The sequence below is a fragment of the Gossypium raimondii genome, chromosome 8 (genome assembly GCF_025698545.1).
Source record: "Gossypium raimondii isolate GPD5lz chromosome 8, ASM2569854v1, whole genome shotgun sequence".
NCBI classification, from domain to species: Eukaryota; Viridiplantae; Streptophyta; class Magnoliopsida; order Malvales; family Malvaceae; genus Gossypium; species Gossypium raimondii.
The window spans coordinates 46,773,274-46,789,099 of NC_068572.1; the positions used below are offsets into that span (position 1 = coordinate 46,773,274).

The 15,826-nt window shown below is 33.0% G+C and overlaps 1 protein-coding gene across 1 annotated transcript; it reads right to left on the reverse strand.

The window, feature by feature from the left end:
• Positions 1–5,453: 5,453 nt before the first annotated feature.
• On the reverse strand, positions 5,454–7,853 carry LOC128043056 (uncharacterized). The gene is made up of 4 exons (XM_052634860.1): positions 6,863–7,853; positions 5,993–6,333; positions 5,833–5,884; positions 5,454–5,695 (listed from the first exon to the last, which is right to left on the reverse strand). Exons 1-4 carry the CDS (start codon positions 7,851–7,853, stop codon positions 5,454–5,456), a joined length of 1,626 nt encoding a protein of 541 aa, XP_052490820.1.
• Positions 7,854–15,826: the final 7,973 nt, after the last annotated feature.

Below are 15,826 nucleotides of genomic sequence, written 5' to 3' on the forward strand. Positions count from 1 at the left end.
CTTATTTCTTGTTGACCATAAGAACCAAAACGTACACACCACCACCCTACACACACGATTAGAAAAAGTAAAGAACATATAGTATAGCCAATCTTGAAACAAAAAAATCTGATATCTCTTGTAGCCAATGAATATTTAATTCCTCCCAAACTTCTGTTGCAGTGAAGCAATCACGGAACGAATACTCAAGGCTTTCAGGACCATTTGGGCACTTTAGGCAAACTAGCGAACCCACCAACCTTCTATTGTAGAGATTATAGAAATTAGAGATGTAATTGCAAAAAATCTACCAATTTCTGATTTTTATTTTCTCAGGCAAGTCAAGTTGCCATAGTTTATTGTAAAGTAATGTGTAATTATTTTGTAGCTCACTAGACCTTGAAAAACTTGATTCTTGTAACAGAATATTGCATCCACTTTTGACTGAGAACTCCCTCGTTGATTTGCCTCGCCGTACAATTCTATCCTCCTAAGAGGACTGTGCTAATGGAATCCACAAGATCTTTTTAGCTTCCTCAACGGTGAACATACTAGTAATTAACTGTGATCTCCACTGTCTAGTTTGTTGCTCTATTAAGTTCGAAACCCTCTTTATATTTATCCCACTAACATTTGATTGTATATTGTGTCCATCTAATCCAGAAACCTACGCATCGGCCCAAATGTTTATTTCTATTCAAGTTTAACCCGCTAACCTAATCCATTTGGAGCAGACTTTTTGCATCCCATGTACTCTTCCAGGTATAATATGGGCATGTAACACCCCCTAACCCCAAACCGTCGCCGGAATAGAGTTACGAGGCATTACCGGACATATCAGGTAATTTACGATAATTCTTAATTAAATATTAAACACATTAAGATAAAATCATAAAATCATATAATATTTTAGTAATTGACTTCATTTTTTTAAAAAAAAAAATTTCGGCAACATTTCTGCTTGTTTTTACATAAAACCCCCTGCAATTAAAACCATTTCATTTTCAAATCACAACCAATTCATTTCACATTCTCAATTTCTATTCCAAATACTTTCTAATCAACTTAATCAACATAATATCAATTTAAATTTAACAATATACTAAATTAAATAAATATAGATAAACTTCTTTCATTATAATTCATAAACTTATAATACTAACATTTTCAACCATTTATATTAAAAACATAGTAACCTTTATACATGTCCTATGTACATGCCACATTACCAAGGAAAATTATACATCACCAAAAGTTTGTCAAGTCGGTCCGGCTTTGGATCTTTGGTTCGGTGCTTGACTTCTACAACTGCGCAAGACGAAACAACCGTCTGTTGAGTATGCATATACACAGTGGTATCACTATAATTCAATTATCACTACTAATAAACAATTCAACCTTTTATATTATCAATTAATTAAATATATAATTATCATTCTTATTTCTTTATTTCAAATTTCACTCTTCACATATACTATGTTACTAAATTTAATTTTATCAGTCAATTTATTTCATTTGCCCTATTAACTCGACTCGCCTCGGCGGATACACTGATTCCAACCAACACACCAAGATACGATGTCGATGTGATATGATATTCAACACACAAAGTCTTGAACACATAAAGATAAGATAAATTCGACACACAAAGTGCTTAGTCGATGTGATAAGAATAAAGATGATTTGACACACAAAGTGCCGAATCGATGAATAAGATGAGTCGGCACATAAGTGCCCGATCGATGGTTTCAAATACCCCATACACTTCCATATCCTATGGCATGCCAACTATATCCGACTAGCCCGACTAGTTAATAGGGTATTTAATTCACTTTTCAGTATAAATTTCCATCTTAATTCAGTATCAATTACAATTCCTTAATTCAATCGGTTTCACAGTATTACAGTAATTCTTTACTTGATAATTTCACAATTCAATGCATTATGCATAACAATATTCAGTATTTTCACAATTCACTCAGTAATCAAGACAATATTCAGTATTCCATAATTCGGTTCAGTATCAGTTTCAATTTCATTACTACATTATAAATTTATTATTTATTAAACATTTACCTTAAAATACTTACCACACATAATTAGCAATTAAACACTTAATAATAATAAAGTTTGAATTATAGTGATACAAACCGTAATTCCCGTGTCTATTCCTCGTCCACTTTTTCTTTTCCTTTCCTCGTGGATGCCTCAAAAGCGATATTAGCTACGAAAAGAAATTAAGATAATTTTCATAATCATTAGCACAACACAATTTACTTGCTGAAATTTTTATCTAACTTTTACTTTAATTTCAATTTAATCCTAACTAAATCTATATATTTTTCTTTCTCAATTCATACCTTCTTGCTACTCAATTTCTTGCCAAACTTATATGTAACTATCTAATTTTTATCATATTTTCATAATTTCGAATTTATTTCAATTTAATCCCTAAAATATAAAACTTATAGTTTCTTTTACAATTTAATCCCTTTTTCAATTCTAACTTAAAATTCATGCTATTTAATCCCTAATTCATCTCTTTTGTTCAACATAAACTATACTTGAAAACCTATGAACTTACAAAACATCAACTTAATCCCATCAAAACTTTGTTTTAAAGCTTTTAAAACATTAGAATTAAGAGAAAATGGCTAATTTGACTTACCAAATTAAATTTCAAGCTTCAAAACCCTATTTTCCTTTTTCTTCTTTTTTCTTCTTTCTCCCTGTTTCTCCCCTGTTTCGTCTCTTCTATTCTGTTTCTTTCCTTTCTTTTGCTTTGTTTTTATTTCATTTTATTTCATTTACTTTATATTATATTAATTAATTATAAATATTACAAATGTATGTATTTTATTAGTACACTTGCATTAAATCATTACCATACACTTGTTTCAATCTAACTAACTTATCAAATAAAATTCTCATAATATTATTATTTAATTAACAATTATCTTTTACTAAATTTTCAAGTAAATAAATAAATATAATACACTTGTATTTTATTTTTACCACACACTTGGCAAAATCATAATTTATTATTACCCAAAAATCTTATACTAATTATTTAATTACTAAATATCTTTTAATTTAATAATAACTAATAACTAATAATAAATAATAAATATCATTAATTATATAATAAACAAATAAATTCTTAAATTTTATTCCTTTATGCCGCCTCAATCATTTTAAATGGCTTAATTGCCATTTTAGCCCTTTTACTTTCTTTTAATCTATGATTAGATTTTCACTTCTATTGTAATTTAATCCCTTTTGCTAATTACTCTTAATTGAGCCAAATTCACCTATCTAAAACCTAATTAAACACACAACTAATCTCGTAAGTATTTCTAATAATTATTTATGACTCAGTTTACTAAGATGGAGGCCCGATAATACACACTTTTCTAGTGCCCACGGATTTTGGGTCGTTACATTTCTCACCCCCTTAAAAAAATTTCGTCCTCGAAATTTTACCTGAAAATAAGTGAGGATACTGTGATCTCATAGTTTCCTCCGGTTCCCATGTTGCTTCTTCCACACTATGGCTTCTCCACAGTACTTTTACCAGAGGGACCCGTTTGTTTCTTAATTCTTTCACTTCTCGAGCTAGTATTTGAACTGGTTCTTCTTCATATGACAAATCCGGTCTAATCTCAATATTTTCAGTAGAAATAATATGAGATGGATCCGATCGATACCTTCGTAACATGGAAACATGAAAACATCATGAATTTTCGTAATTCGGAGGTAAGGCTAATCGATAAGCAACAGCCCAATTCTTTCCACAATCTCATACGGCCCAATAAAACGTGGACTCAATTTTCCTTCCGACCAAATCTCAAAATTTCCTTCCACGGCGATACTTTGAGGAATACTTTATCACCAACGGAATATTCAATGTCTCGTCGTTTCAAGTCTGCGTAAGATTTACATACGTAAAGCGGCTTTCAATTTATCTTTAATCTTTTAACTGCTTTCTTACGCTTCTAGAATCAATTCCGCCCAATCACTTTTCTTTCTTTTAATTACATCCAACACACGGTGATCGACATCTTCGACCATAAAGTGCTTCATACGAGCCATTTGAATACTAGATTGAAAACTATTGTTATAAACAAATTACGCTAGTGGCGATATCGTTCCCAACCCGATTCAAAATCAATGACACAAGCTCAAGCATATCTTCTAATATCTGAATTACCCGTTCAGATTGTCCGTCAGTTTGAGGATGGAAAGCTGTACTGAAATTAAGTCGAGTACCCAATGACTCATGCAATTGCTTCCAAAATCTTGATGTAAACCGAGGATCTCGATGCGAAATTATTGATCTTGAATTCCATGTAATCTAACAATTTCGAATATAAACCTCATTAGCTTCAGAGTGACCGATCGATTCGATTGCTATAAAATGAGCAGACTTAGTAAACCTATCAACTACCACCCAAATAGCATTCTTTCTACTCACTGATAATGGCAATCCCGTAACAAAATCCATGGTAATGTAATCCCATTTCCACTCAGGAATATTAATAGGCTGTAACAAACCTGTTGGTACCTGATGTTCTGCTTTTACCCGTTGACAAGTCAAGCATTTACTGACATATTCAATTATATTTTTCTTCATTCCTGGCCACCAATACAGTTCTCGTAAATCACGATACATTTTCGTTCCACCTGGGTGCAAAGCAAAAGTACTATCATGTGCTTCTCGGAGAATCAACTCTTTAATCTCAGAAGTAGCTGGAATACAAATTCGATTCCGAAATCTCAAACAATCATGCTCGTCAATACTAAAGTTTTCTGCCGTACCATGCCGTACCATTTCTCTTTTCTTCATTAACCTTTCATCTTCCATCTGTGCTGCTCTAATCTGATCAAACATTACCGGCTTAATTCTTAACTCAGCTAACAAACTTCCATCATCATTAATACTAAGTCGAGCGAACATTGCCCTTAATTCAACCGCTGCTTTTCTGCTCAATGCATCTGCTACCACATTTGCTTTCCCTGGATGATAATCTATGACATAATCATAATCTTTCAAAAGCTCTATCCATCGTCTCTGTCTCAGGTTCAACTCCTTTTGTGATAGAAGATATTTGAGACTTTTATGATCAGTGTAAATATAACATTTCTCACCATACAAGTAATGTCTCCAAATTTTCAATGCAAAGATTACCGCAGCTAACTCCAAATCGTGTGTCGGGTAATTGCGTTCATGTGGCTTCAATCGTCGAGATGCATAAGCTATTACTTTTCCATCTTGCATCAATACACAACCTGACCATTCGGAGAAGCATCACTTGTACACAACAAAATCTTTTCCGATTCCGTAATGTTAGAACCGGTGCCTCTGTCAACATCTGTTTCAATGTCTCAAAACTCCTCTCAGCTTGGTCATTCCAAATAAAAGGAACATTCTTCGTAGTAACTTGGTCATCGGCAAAGCTATCTTGAAAACCCATTTACAAATCTCTGTAATATCCAAATAAACCAAGAAAATCTGCGTACCTCGGATACATTCTTTGGTGCCTTCCATTGAACAATTGCTTCAATATTCTTTGGATCAACTCGAATTCCATCGCAGATACAACATGTCCCAAGAATACTACCTCGATAACGAATTCACATTTACTCGCTTTTCCGTACAACCTTTTTCTCGCAGAATCAGTAACACGGTCTGAGATCTTGATCATGCTCGACTCGACTTGAATAAACCAAGATATCATCAATAAAACCACCACAAACCGATCTAAATACTATGAAAAATACGATTCATCAAATCCATGAAAGCAGCTGGAGCATTAGTCAACCCAAAAGGCATCACCAAAAATTCATAATGACCATATCGAGTACGAAATGCAGTCTTCGGAACATCACTTTCTTTTACTTTCAACTGGTAATACCCAGATCTTAAGTCAATCTTCGAAAATACTGTAGCTCCTTTTAACTGATCAAATAAATCATCAATCCGAGGTAATGGATATTTATTTTTAATTGTTACCTTGTTCAACTGTCGATAATCAATACATAGCCGCATTGACCCATCTTTCTTTTTAACAAACAATACCGGAGCTCCCCAAGGTGAAATGCTCGGTCTAATAAATCCACGATCTAGCAAGTCTTGTAACTGTACCTTCAACTCTTTTAATTCAGTGGGCGACATTCGGTACGGAGGTATAGAAATTGGTGCTGTACCCGGATACACTTCTATAGGAAATTCAACCTCTCTGTCAGGTGGTAAACCCGGTAATTCTTCAGGGAATACATCTAGAAACTCACATACGGTTCTGATCTTACTGCACTGACTACCAACCGAATCAGAATTAATAACATATGCTAAATCTGTTTGTACAACCCATTGAAGCAATTTATTAGCCTTTATTGCGAAATAATACGTCTTTGGCCCATTAGTACAAATACCATTTACTTCAATCCGATCTCCACCTTCATGCGAATCTTGAATTTCTTTTATAGCAATCCAAAATCACTTCATGTTCGGATAACCAATCCATACCCAAGATTACATCAAAATCACCGAAAGGCATGATTAACAGTCAACGGGAAAAGTTTTATTTTGTATAATTAACGGGCACCTCGGACATACTTGATTCACTAACACTTTGTTTGCCCCAACGGACTAGACACCTCTATAGACACTCTAGACATCTCAGATTTAAGTTTTCCCAATTCAACTAATTTTGAGTTTATATAAGAGTGTGAGGATCCGAGATCAATTAAAGCATAAGCAGGCTCGAATACGGTAAAATATACTGTCACCACATCATGAGCATTGCCTTCTTCTCGGGTTACGACTCGTAGGCTCTAGCTGGAGCTCGGCTTGATTCTTTGTGTAGCTATATCACGCCTCTACCAACTCCTCCTCTCCTCAAAACAGAACCTCCTCTGAACATTCCTCTACCTCTAGCAGTCGATATTGATCTCTGAGATGTAGCAGGTGTACTACTCTGAATTTTCGGACAATCTTTAACAAAGTGTTCAGTAGAGCCACAGCGGAAACATCCTCCGATTTTCTTCCAGCATTCACCAAAATGTCTTTTCCCACAATAATCACATTCAGGGTTTTCACTTTCCCGGGACGGAGCTTTTACACTACCGGTGGAACTAGTAATCTGTTTTCCTCTATTTCTGTCATCCCTATCAGACAGGAAGCTTGATCTCCATCCACCTCTTGATTCTCTGAATCTCTTCGGTAATGGATTAGAACTAGTAGTTCCCGTACGTTTCCCAGCCGATTTACCCATCTCTGACTTCTTATCCAAGCCCAGTACTTGTTCTATCATTTTCGCTCGCTCAACTAGATCAACAAGTTCAATAATTCTGAGACTTACTAAATGAATCTTGATTTCTTCTCGCAGTCCTCGTAAAAATCGTTTACAGCTATCGGTCTCGGTTGGAACATATTCTGAAGCATACCTGCTCAGTCTAGAGAACTCTCGCTCATAGTCCAGTACAATCATATTACCCTGTTTCAACATTAAAAATTCTTGCTTTTTCTCTTCAATGTATATTTCTCCAATATACTTCTTCTGAAATTCTTTTTGAAACAAGTCCCAAGTTACCCGATCATCTGGCAAATGCCTAACCACAGATTCCCACCAGAGATACGCTTCTCCTTGCAACAGTGATACAGCACATATCAGACTCTCTCGGGGGGTGCAATCTAATTGTTGCAAAACTCTTTTTATTGACTGCATCCAATCTTCAGCAGCGGATGGATCAATTCCTTTTAGTCCCAAAAACTCCGTGGCACCATATTTCCGTAGCTCTTTAATCGGGGCCCGTCTGACGGTGGAATCTTGATGTAGTAATAGGTACAGTTCTGCTACATCTTTGTAATGCATTGGCTATAGTTCTTAACATTGTGAATCATCTCTTTCTCTTCCTACATTAGGAGGTGATTATTTAATGGATTCACACTAGGTGTAGCAGATTCGGTTTCTTGAATTCTCGACTTCGAAGACACATTTCCTGTTCATCATCATGCATTCTTTCATCTGACATTTTATCTATAAAACAAAATCAAATAAATATATTAGCATCCAAAAACCCGACTCAGCTTCAACTTAAATGTGGCATGTACATCTAGACTCTATTTCGAGCCCAATTTAGGCCGAGAATCGACTAAACCTTAGCTCTGATACCAATAATTGTAACACCCCCTAACCCCAAACCGTCGCCGGAATAGAGTTACGAGGCATTACCGGACATATCAGGTAATTTACGATAATTCTTAATTAAATATTAAACACATTAAGATAAAATCATAAAATTATATAATATTTTAGTAATTGACTTCATTTTTTTTAAAAAAAATTTCGGCAGCATTTCTGCTTGTTTTTACATAAAACCCCCTGCAATTAAAACCATTTCATTTTCAAATCACAACCAATTCATTTCACATTCTCAATTTCTATTCCAAATACTTTCTAATCAACTTAATCAACATAATATCAATTTAAATTTAACAATATACTAAATTAAATAAATATAGATAAACTTCTTTCATTATAATTCATAAACTTATAATACTAACATTTTCAACCATTTATATTAAAAACATAGTAACCTTTATACATGTCCTATGTACATGCCACATTACCAAGGAAAATTATACATCACCAAAAGTTTGTTTGAAGTCGGTCCGGCTTTGGATCTTTGGTTCGGTACTTGACTTCTACAACTGCAAGCGGAAACAACCGTCTGTTGAGTATGCATATACACAGTGGTATCACTATAATTCAATTATCACTACTAATAAACAATTCAACCTTTTATATTATCAATTAATTAAATATATAATTATCATTCTTATTTCTTTATTTCAAATTTCACTCTTCACATATACTATGTTACTAAATTTAATTTTATCATCAATTTATTTCATTTGCCCTATTAACTCGACTCGCCTCGGCGGATACAGATTCAACCAACACACCAAGATCGATGATCGATAATGATAGAATATTCAACACACAAAGTCTTGAACACATAATGATATGATAACGATATTCGACACACAAAGTGCTTAGAGTCGAATATGATATGATAATGATTTGACACACAAAGTGCCGAATCGATATGATAAAGATGAGTCGGCACATAAGTGCTGATCGATGGCCAAGCAAATACCCCATACACTTCCATATCCTATGGCATGCCAACTATATCCGACTAGCCCGACTAGTTAATAGGGTATTTAATTCACTTTTCAAAGATAAATTTCCATCTTAATTCAAGATCAATTACAATTCCTTAATTCAATCGGTTTCACAAGATATTACGGTAATTCTTTACTTGATAATTTCACAATTCAATGCATTATGCATAACAATATTGATATTTTCACAATTCACTCAAGAATCAAGACAATATTCAGTATTCCATAATTCGGTTCGATGTCGGTTTCAATTTCATTACTACATTATAAATTTATTATTTATTAAACATTTACCTTAAAATACTTACCACACATAATTAGCAATTAAACACTTAATAATAATAAAGTTTGAATTATAGTGATACAAACCGTAATTCCGTGTCTATTCCTCGTCCACTTTTCTTTTCCTTTCCTCGTGGATGCCTCGGGTGCGATATTAGCTACGAAAAGAAATTAAGATAATTTTCATAATCATTAGCACAACACAATTTACTTGCTGAAATTTTTATCTAACTTTTACTTTAATTTCAATTTAATCCTAACTAAATCTATATATTTTTCTTTCTCAATTCATACCTTCTTGCTACTCAATTTCTTGCCAAACTTATATGTAACTATCTAATTTTTATCATATTTTCATAATTTCGAATTTATTTCAATTTAATCCCTAAAATATAAAACTTATAGTTTCTTTTACAATTTAATCCTTTTTCAATTCTAACTTAAAATTCATGCTATTTAATCCCTAATTCATCTCTTTTGTTCAACATAAACTATACTTGAAAACCTATGAACTTACAAAACATCAACTTAATCCCATCAAAACTTTGTTTTAAAGCTTTTAAAACATTAGAATTAAGAGAAAATGGCTAATTTGACTTACCAAATTAAATTTCAAGCTTCAAAACCCTATTTTCCTTTTTTCTTCTTTTCTTCTTTCTCCCTGTTTCTCCCCTGTTTCGTCTCTTCTATTCTGTTTCTTTCCTTTCTTTTGCTTTGTTTTTATTTCATTTTATTTCATTTACTTTATATTATATTAATTAATTATAAATATTACAAATGTATGTATTTTATTAGTACACTTGCATTAAATCATTACCATACACTTGTTTCAATCTAACTAACTTATCAAATAAAATTCTCATAATATTATTATTTAATTAACAATTATCTTTTACTAAATTTTCAAGTAAATAAATAAATATAATACACTTGTATTTTATTTTTACCACACACTTGGCAAAATCATAATTTATTATTACCCAAAAATCTTATACTAATTATTTAATTACTAAATATCTTTTAATTTAATAATAACTAATAACTAATAATAAATAATAAATATCATTAATTATATAATAAACAAATAAATTCTTAAATTTTATTCCTTTATGCCGCCTCAATCATTTTAAATGGCTTAATTGCCATTTTAGCCCTTTTACTTTCTTTTAATCTATGATTAGATTTTCACTTCTATTGTAATTTAATCCCTTTTGCTAATTACTCTTAATTGAGCCAAATTCACCTATCTAAAACCTAATTAAACACACAACTAATCTCGTAAGTATTTCTAATAATTATTTATGACTCAGTTTACTAAGATGGAGGCCCGATAATACACACTTTTCTGGTGCCCACGGATTTTGGGTCGTTACAGGGCAAGATCCTAAGCTCGATCCCATGAAATCTGATTCAGGATAATACTTAACTTTTAACAATTTTTCCAACAAAGTATTCGGATTATTTATCAAACGCCACCCCTATTTAGCAATAAACGCAACATTAAATTTTGTTAAATCACGAAAGCCAATTCGCCATTCTCTTTAAGATCGCACAAGCTTAAGCATTCACACCAATGAATCCCCCTTTTCCCCTTATCCTTTTGCCACCAGAATCGACTTATGATGCGTTCCAACTCCGAGCATAAAGATTTTGGTAAAAGAAGATAAGACATCGCATATGTGGGAATAGCCTAAAAAACACTCTTAATGAAAACCTCATTACCTCCTGCGATAGAGGTTTAATACACCAATTGTTAATCCGGCTTGACATGTGATCTTTTAATAATTGGAAAGCTCTCTTTTTATTTTGCCCAACCATATTAGGAAGACCCAAATATTTCTTCTGATCGGAGGAAGATCAAACCCCTAAATATTTCGAAATATTCATTCTTAATTGCTGATGAACATTCGAGCTATTAAAAATCATCGATTTTTCAAAATTAACACACTGGCCTAAACTTACTTCATATTCCTATAGGATCTGTTTTAGAACCCGAGCTTTCTCTCTCGTTGTCTCCCCAAAGAGAATGCAGCCATCCGCAAATCTGTGGCCCTTGACGACAGATTTTTGCCCTTTTTAGTAAACCATCCCTTTTTGCTAGTCGCATGTGTGATGAAAGTCCCTCACTGTATATAAAAAAAAGGATAAGGACTAAAAGGGTCCCCTTTCCTTAATCCCCTAGCCGGTGTGATAACATCTCCTAATTCCTCATTAAGTACTACCGAATAAGATACTGTGCTTATACATTACTTAATAAATTCAACGCATCCTACCGAGAAGCCCATCTTTAGCATTACTTTTTCCAAAAAGACTCATTCCACCCTATCATAGGCTTTGCTCATATCAAGCTTCAAAGCAAACAAACCTTTTTGCTTAGTCCTTTTTTGTTTGAAAGAGTTCAAAAGCTCAAAAGCTAATAGAATATTGTACGTAATTAATCATCTCAGAACAAAAGCACTTTGTGCCTCGTCAATACATTCATTCAGCACCTTCTGGAATCGATTAACCACTATCTTGGATATAATTTTAAAAAGAACCAAACCTAAAATAATAGGTAAAAAATGTACCAACCTGGTAGGGTTTGTTATCTTTGGAATGAGCACGATGTGAGTATGATTAATCTCTTTTAGAGAAGTACCTCTATTAAGAACCTCAAGACAAAATTAATCTCTTTTAGAGAAGTGCCTCTATTAAGAACCTTAAGACAAAACGCACCAATTTCTTGGCCTACAGTATGCCAATATTTTTGGAAAAACAAAGCGAGTAAGCCACCAGGTCTTGAAGCTTTTGTTGGAGTCATTTCCTTTAAAGCCGCATGAATCTCTTCTCGTTCATATCTTACTGTTAAGATCCTTTTTTGCTCCTCCGTAATACATTGATTAACTCCCTCCAAAATATGATCCGAATTACCCAAGCACTGTGATGAAAACAGAGTAGAGAAGTATTCATTAGCAATACCTCGTATTTCCTCTTTATCCATGGTTATCTGTCCATCATCCCTAAAAAGCGTTTTTATTCGATTCACACAACGCCGTTGAGTCGCAAAATGATAAAAAAAATGTCGTATTCTGATCACCCAATTTTAACCAATTTTCTTTTATTATTTGTCCCCAATAAAGTTCTTTATTATCTATTTCCATGTTAAGCAACACTTTGACATCCTGAAGCCTGGAAAGATTCATATCATCTCTATCTCCCAGGTTCAGATAACCCACTCGTCTCTAGAGCATACTTATCCTTTCCTCATTTGTTCTTTTCAATCGATTAGCCCATTTTTTTCATTCTTAAGCATAAAATCGTTAGACATTCTGGTACACTCCCAACATTAGTAGCCCACAACCTACGAATTTTGGGTTCGTATGACTTTTCTAAAGTCCACCAAGATTCAAATTGGAATATATGTTGAGAATTACGTTTATCCTCTTGATCCGTAGCTAGGAGTAGAGGACAATGATCAAACATAGAATGTGTCAAGTGCTGCAATGAAAAATCAGGAAATTTCAACCAACAAGCCGAATTTTCCACCCCTATCCAATCTCTCTCTAATATTGTTTCCCACCAAATTCCTCTTTTCCCATGTGAACCAAGAACCTTCGTATCCCAAATCTTCCAGTTGACAATCTACTAAAACATCTCGAAATTCCTTTATACATACTTCACTCTAAGGTAACCTACCCTTTTTTCAAAAGAATATATGATCTCATTAAAATCCCCCATACACCATTCAGGGCAAACTTTGATCCTACCCAATCGCTTTAAGAGGTCCCAAACATTTTTTCGAAATCCAACATCAAGAAAGCTATAAAAACCTGTCATTCTCCATTTACCCCTATTTGTGTCATCATTTATCTTCACATCAATATGATGCTTTGAGAAACTCCTTAAACTTATTTTCACATTCGCTTTCCGTCTGAGGCAAAGCCCCCCTAATTCCCTCAACTGGTATGTCAATCCCGTAATAAAACCCACACTTCCAATGCACTTTTTCCATTTTTCGCGCATCTAGTTGTCTCCATAAAGAAGACAACTTAGGGATGATTAAGCTTCAGCATATACTGAAGTCTTCGAATTGCCCACGGACTCCCCAACCCACAGACATTCCAACTCATGAGTTTCAATGCGACCGATAAGCCTGCCTCTTAGCGGCTGCCGATAATCTCATGCGATGAGTTTGAAGACACACATCAGTTATCACTGAAGCATCCGAAAAACTCGAGACGTTAGCAGAAGGATCCATTGATCTCAGCCTCTTTTTCCCCTTAAGGCCTTCAATTGGGTTATCCTTTTGGTCTTATACCATTAGATCCTAACCCAGCCCCGATAAGCCTTCCATCTAGCCCTTAACTTCCGCCATCAAATTTCCTATCAAATTGATTAATCTTAATAACCCTAGTCTATTACTTTCCATTCCAATGTTTTTCTCAAAACAAGTTAAATATGAAAATAAAGGTTATTTAATTTTGTTTCACACTAAGACTTCAAATACACGGTGAAAAGAAAAGGGAAGATTAGGTGTTGCTTGTTTTATTTAAATAAGACAAGATAAATACAAAATCTAATACTTAGAACCATTTATTTTGATCTAATGACTAAGATCATTTTAGTTTTCACAGTTCACATTTTAAAAGTTCTCGCTATAGTTGTCACCTATAATACATGCTTAATTAAAAATACCGACAATAAATTTTTTTCTCAAATTTGTTGCCTTTTCTTTTGTTTTAGAATCAAATAATAAAAGAATTCGATCACATTTGTGTAATGATAAATTTTATAATTTGTGGTTTATAGTGGTAGTTTTTTTTCTTTCCTAAATAAATCTAAAAAAATGAGCAGTTTAGTTCGATTAATCGGTTTTCACAGTAAAATCGATTCCATGTTTACATATAAAAGAACTGAATCGACACAAATGTTATTCATTATTAAGAAATTTGTTTAAACGAGAACATCAAATGTTAAATGTTAATCATTGGTGATTTTGAGACTTTAACTCCACTCTCATAAACTTGTTTAAATCAAATAAAATATCATCCTCTGAACTGAAAGGGATTTACCCATTCTTTTCAATCAAATGGTAATAAAATTTCAATTGCAAATTTAATTAAAATTGGAAGAATATAAAACTAAAAAGAGATGGGCAGAGTCCGTTAATTTCTGTTTAATTTTAGTCCAATGGAATTACAAGGTGGTGTGTTGTACGTCTACCCTTTACATCATCCGTCCAATTTTGAAGGCTCACTCGAAAATTGGAAGGGTTTAGGTAAAAATTTATATTCAAAAATTAAGCTTGTACAAAAAAATAATGCTCGTTTTCTAAATAAGTCGGGCCTCAAGTAGGATTTTTTAATTTGAACCTAACCCGAATTAGCTTAAACTTTTTTTTCTACTATTGTTTGCTTTTATTTTGCTATCATGTTATTGTTGTTGTTTGGGTATTGTATACTTCTTGTTTTATTGTTAATTTTGCTACTATTTTATAAACATTTGCTTGCTAAGTTGCAACTATTTTAGTGTTATTTAGAGTTATCCGTGGGCCGGGCCTTAACAAAATTTTAGGCTTGGGCCTGAAAATGAGCCTAAATTTTTACCTAAGCTCGGCCCAGATAAAAATGCTAAAACCCGAGCCCAACCCGTCCGTATTAATTTTTAAATTTTTTTATATAAATGACTTTAAAATATAATACACCAAATACACTAAAATATTAAAATAAATGTTTCCCTACAAATTGAAAATAATTTTTTTTTTAAAAAAAAAGTCTTTATACTTGAATAACACTAAGATAAATACAACTTAACAAGCAGATGCCTCTAAAATAGTAGCAAAAGTAACAATAAAACAAGTGTTATATAATATCCAATCATTAACAACATAATAGTAAAATGGTAGCCAAAAAAATGGCAAAAAGCGGGAAAACAACAGCAAAACAGCTAGAGTTTTTTTTTATTGCAAATTTGGTTTGGGCTCAGGCAAGAAAAAACCTTACTCGAGGCTCAACACATTTTCTAAACGGGTCTTATTTTTTGCCTAAGCCCATTTTTCAAGCCTCTATTTTTGTTCAAATCCTCTCATTTTTTGAGTAGGCCTTCTGATCGGGCTATGGACAACTCTAATTTTATTTAAATATAAATATTTTTTAATGTATTTTCAAATTGTTAGGAAACATTTATTTTAATATTTGATGTATTATAATTTTTAAATTTATTTTTATATAAAAAATAATACGTGTGGGTCAGATTGATCTCGGATTTAACATTTTTAATTTGAACCGAATTTGAATAAAATTTTATTTTTATTTTTCAAACCGAACCTGAACCTAAAAAATAGGTCTAAAATTTTACATCCACCCGAAGTTACCCATCATCCCATATAATGCTGTC

Excerpts from the sequence above, each read along its gene's own strand:
- LOC128043056 (XM_052634860.1), bottom strand. The coding sequence starts at position 7,853 with ATGCATTACAAAGATGTAGCAGAACTGTACCTATTACTACATCAAGAT. Across the intron at positions 6,334-6,862 it reads TTTGAGGAGAGGAGGAGTTG|ATTTAGCATATGTTATTAAT; the intron begins GTAGAGGCGTGA and ends TTGTACAAACAG. Across the intron at positions 5,696-5,832 it reads TGCATTTCGTACTCGATATG|TCGAGTCGAGCATGATCAAG; the intron begins GTCATTATGAAT and ends GGTTTATTCAAG.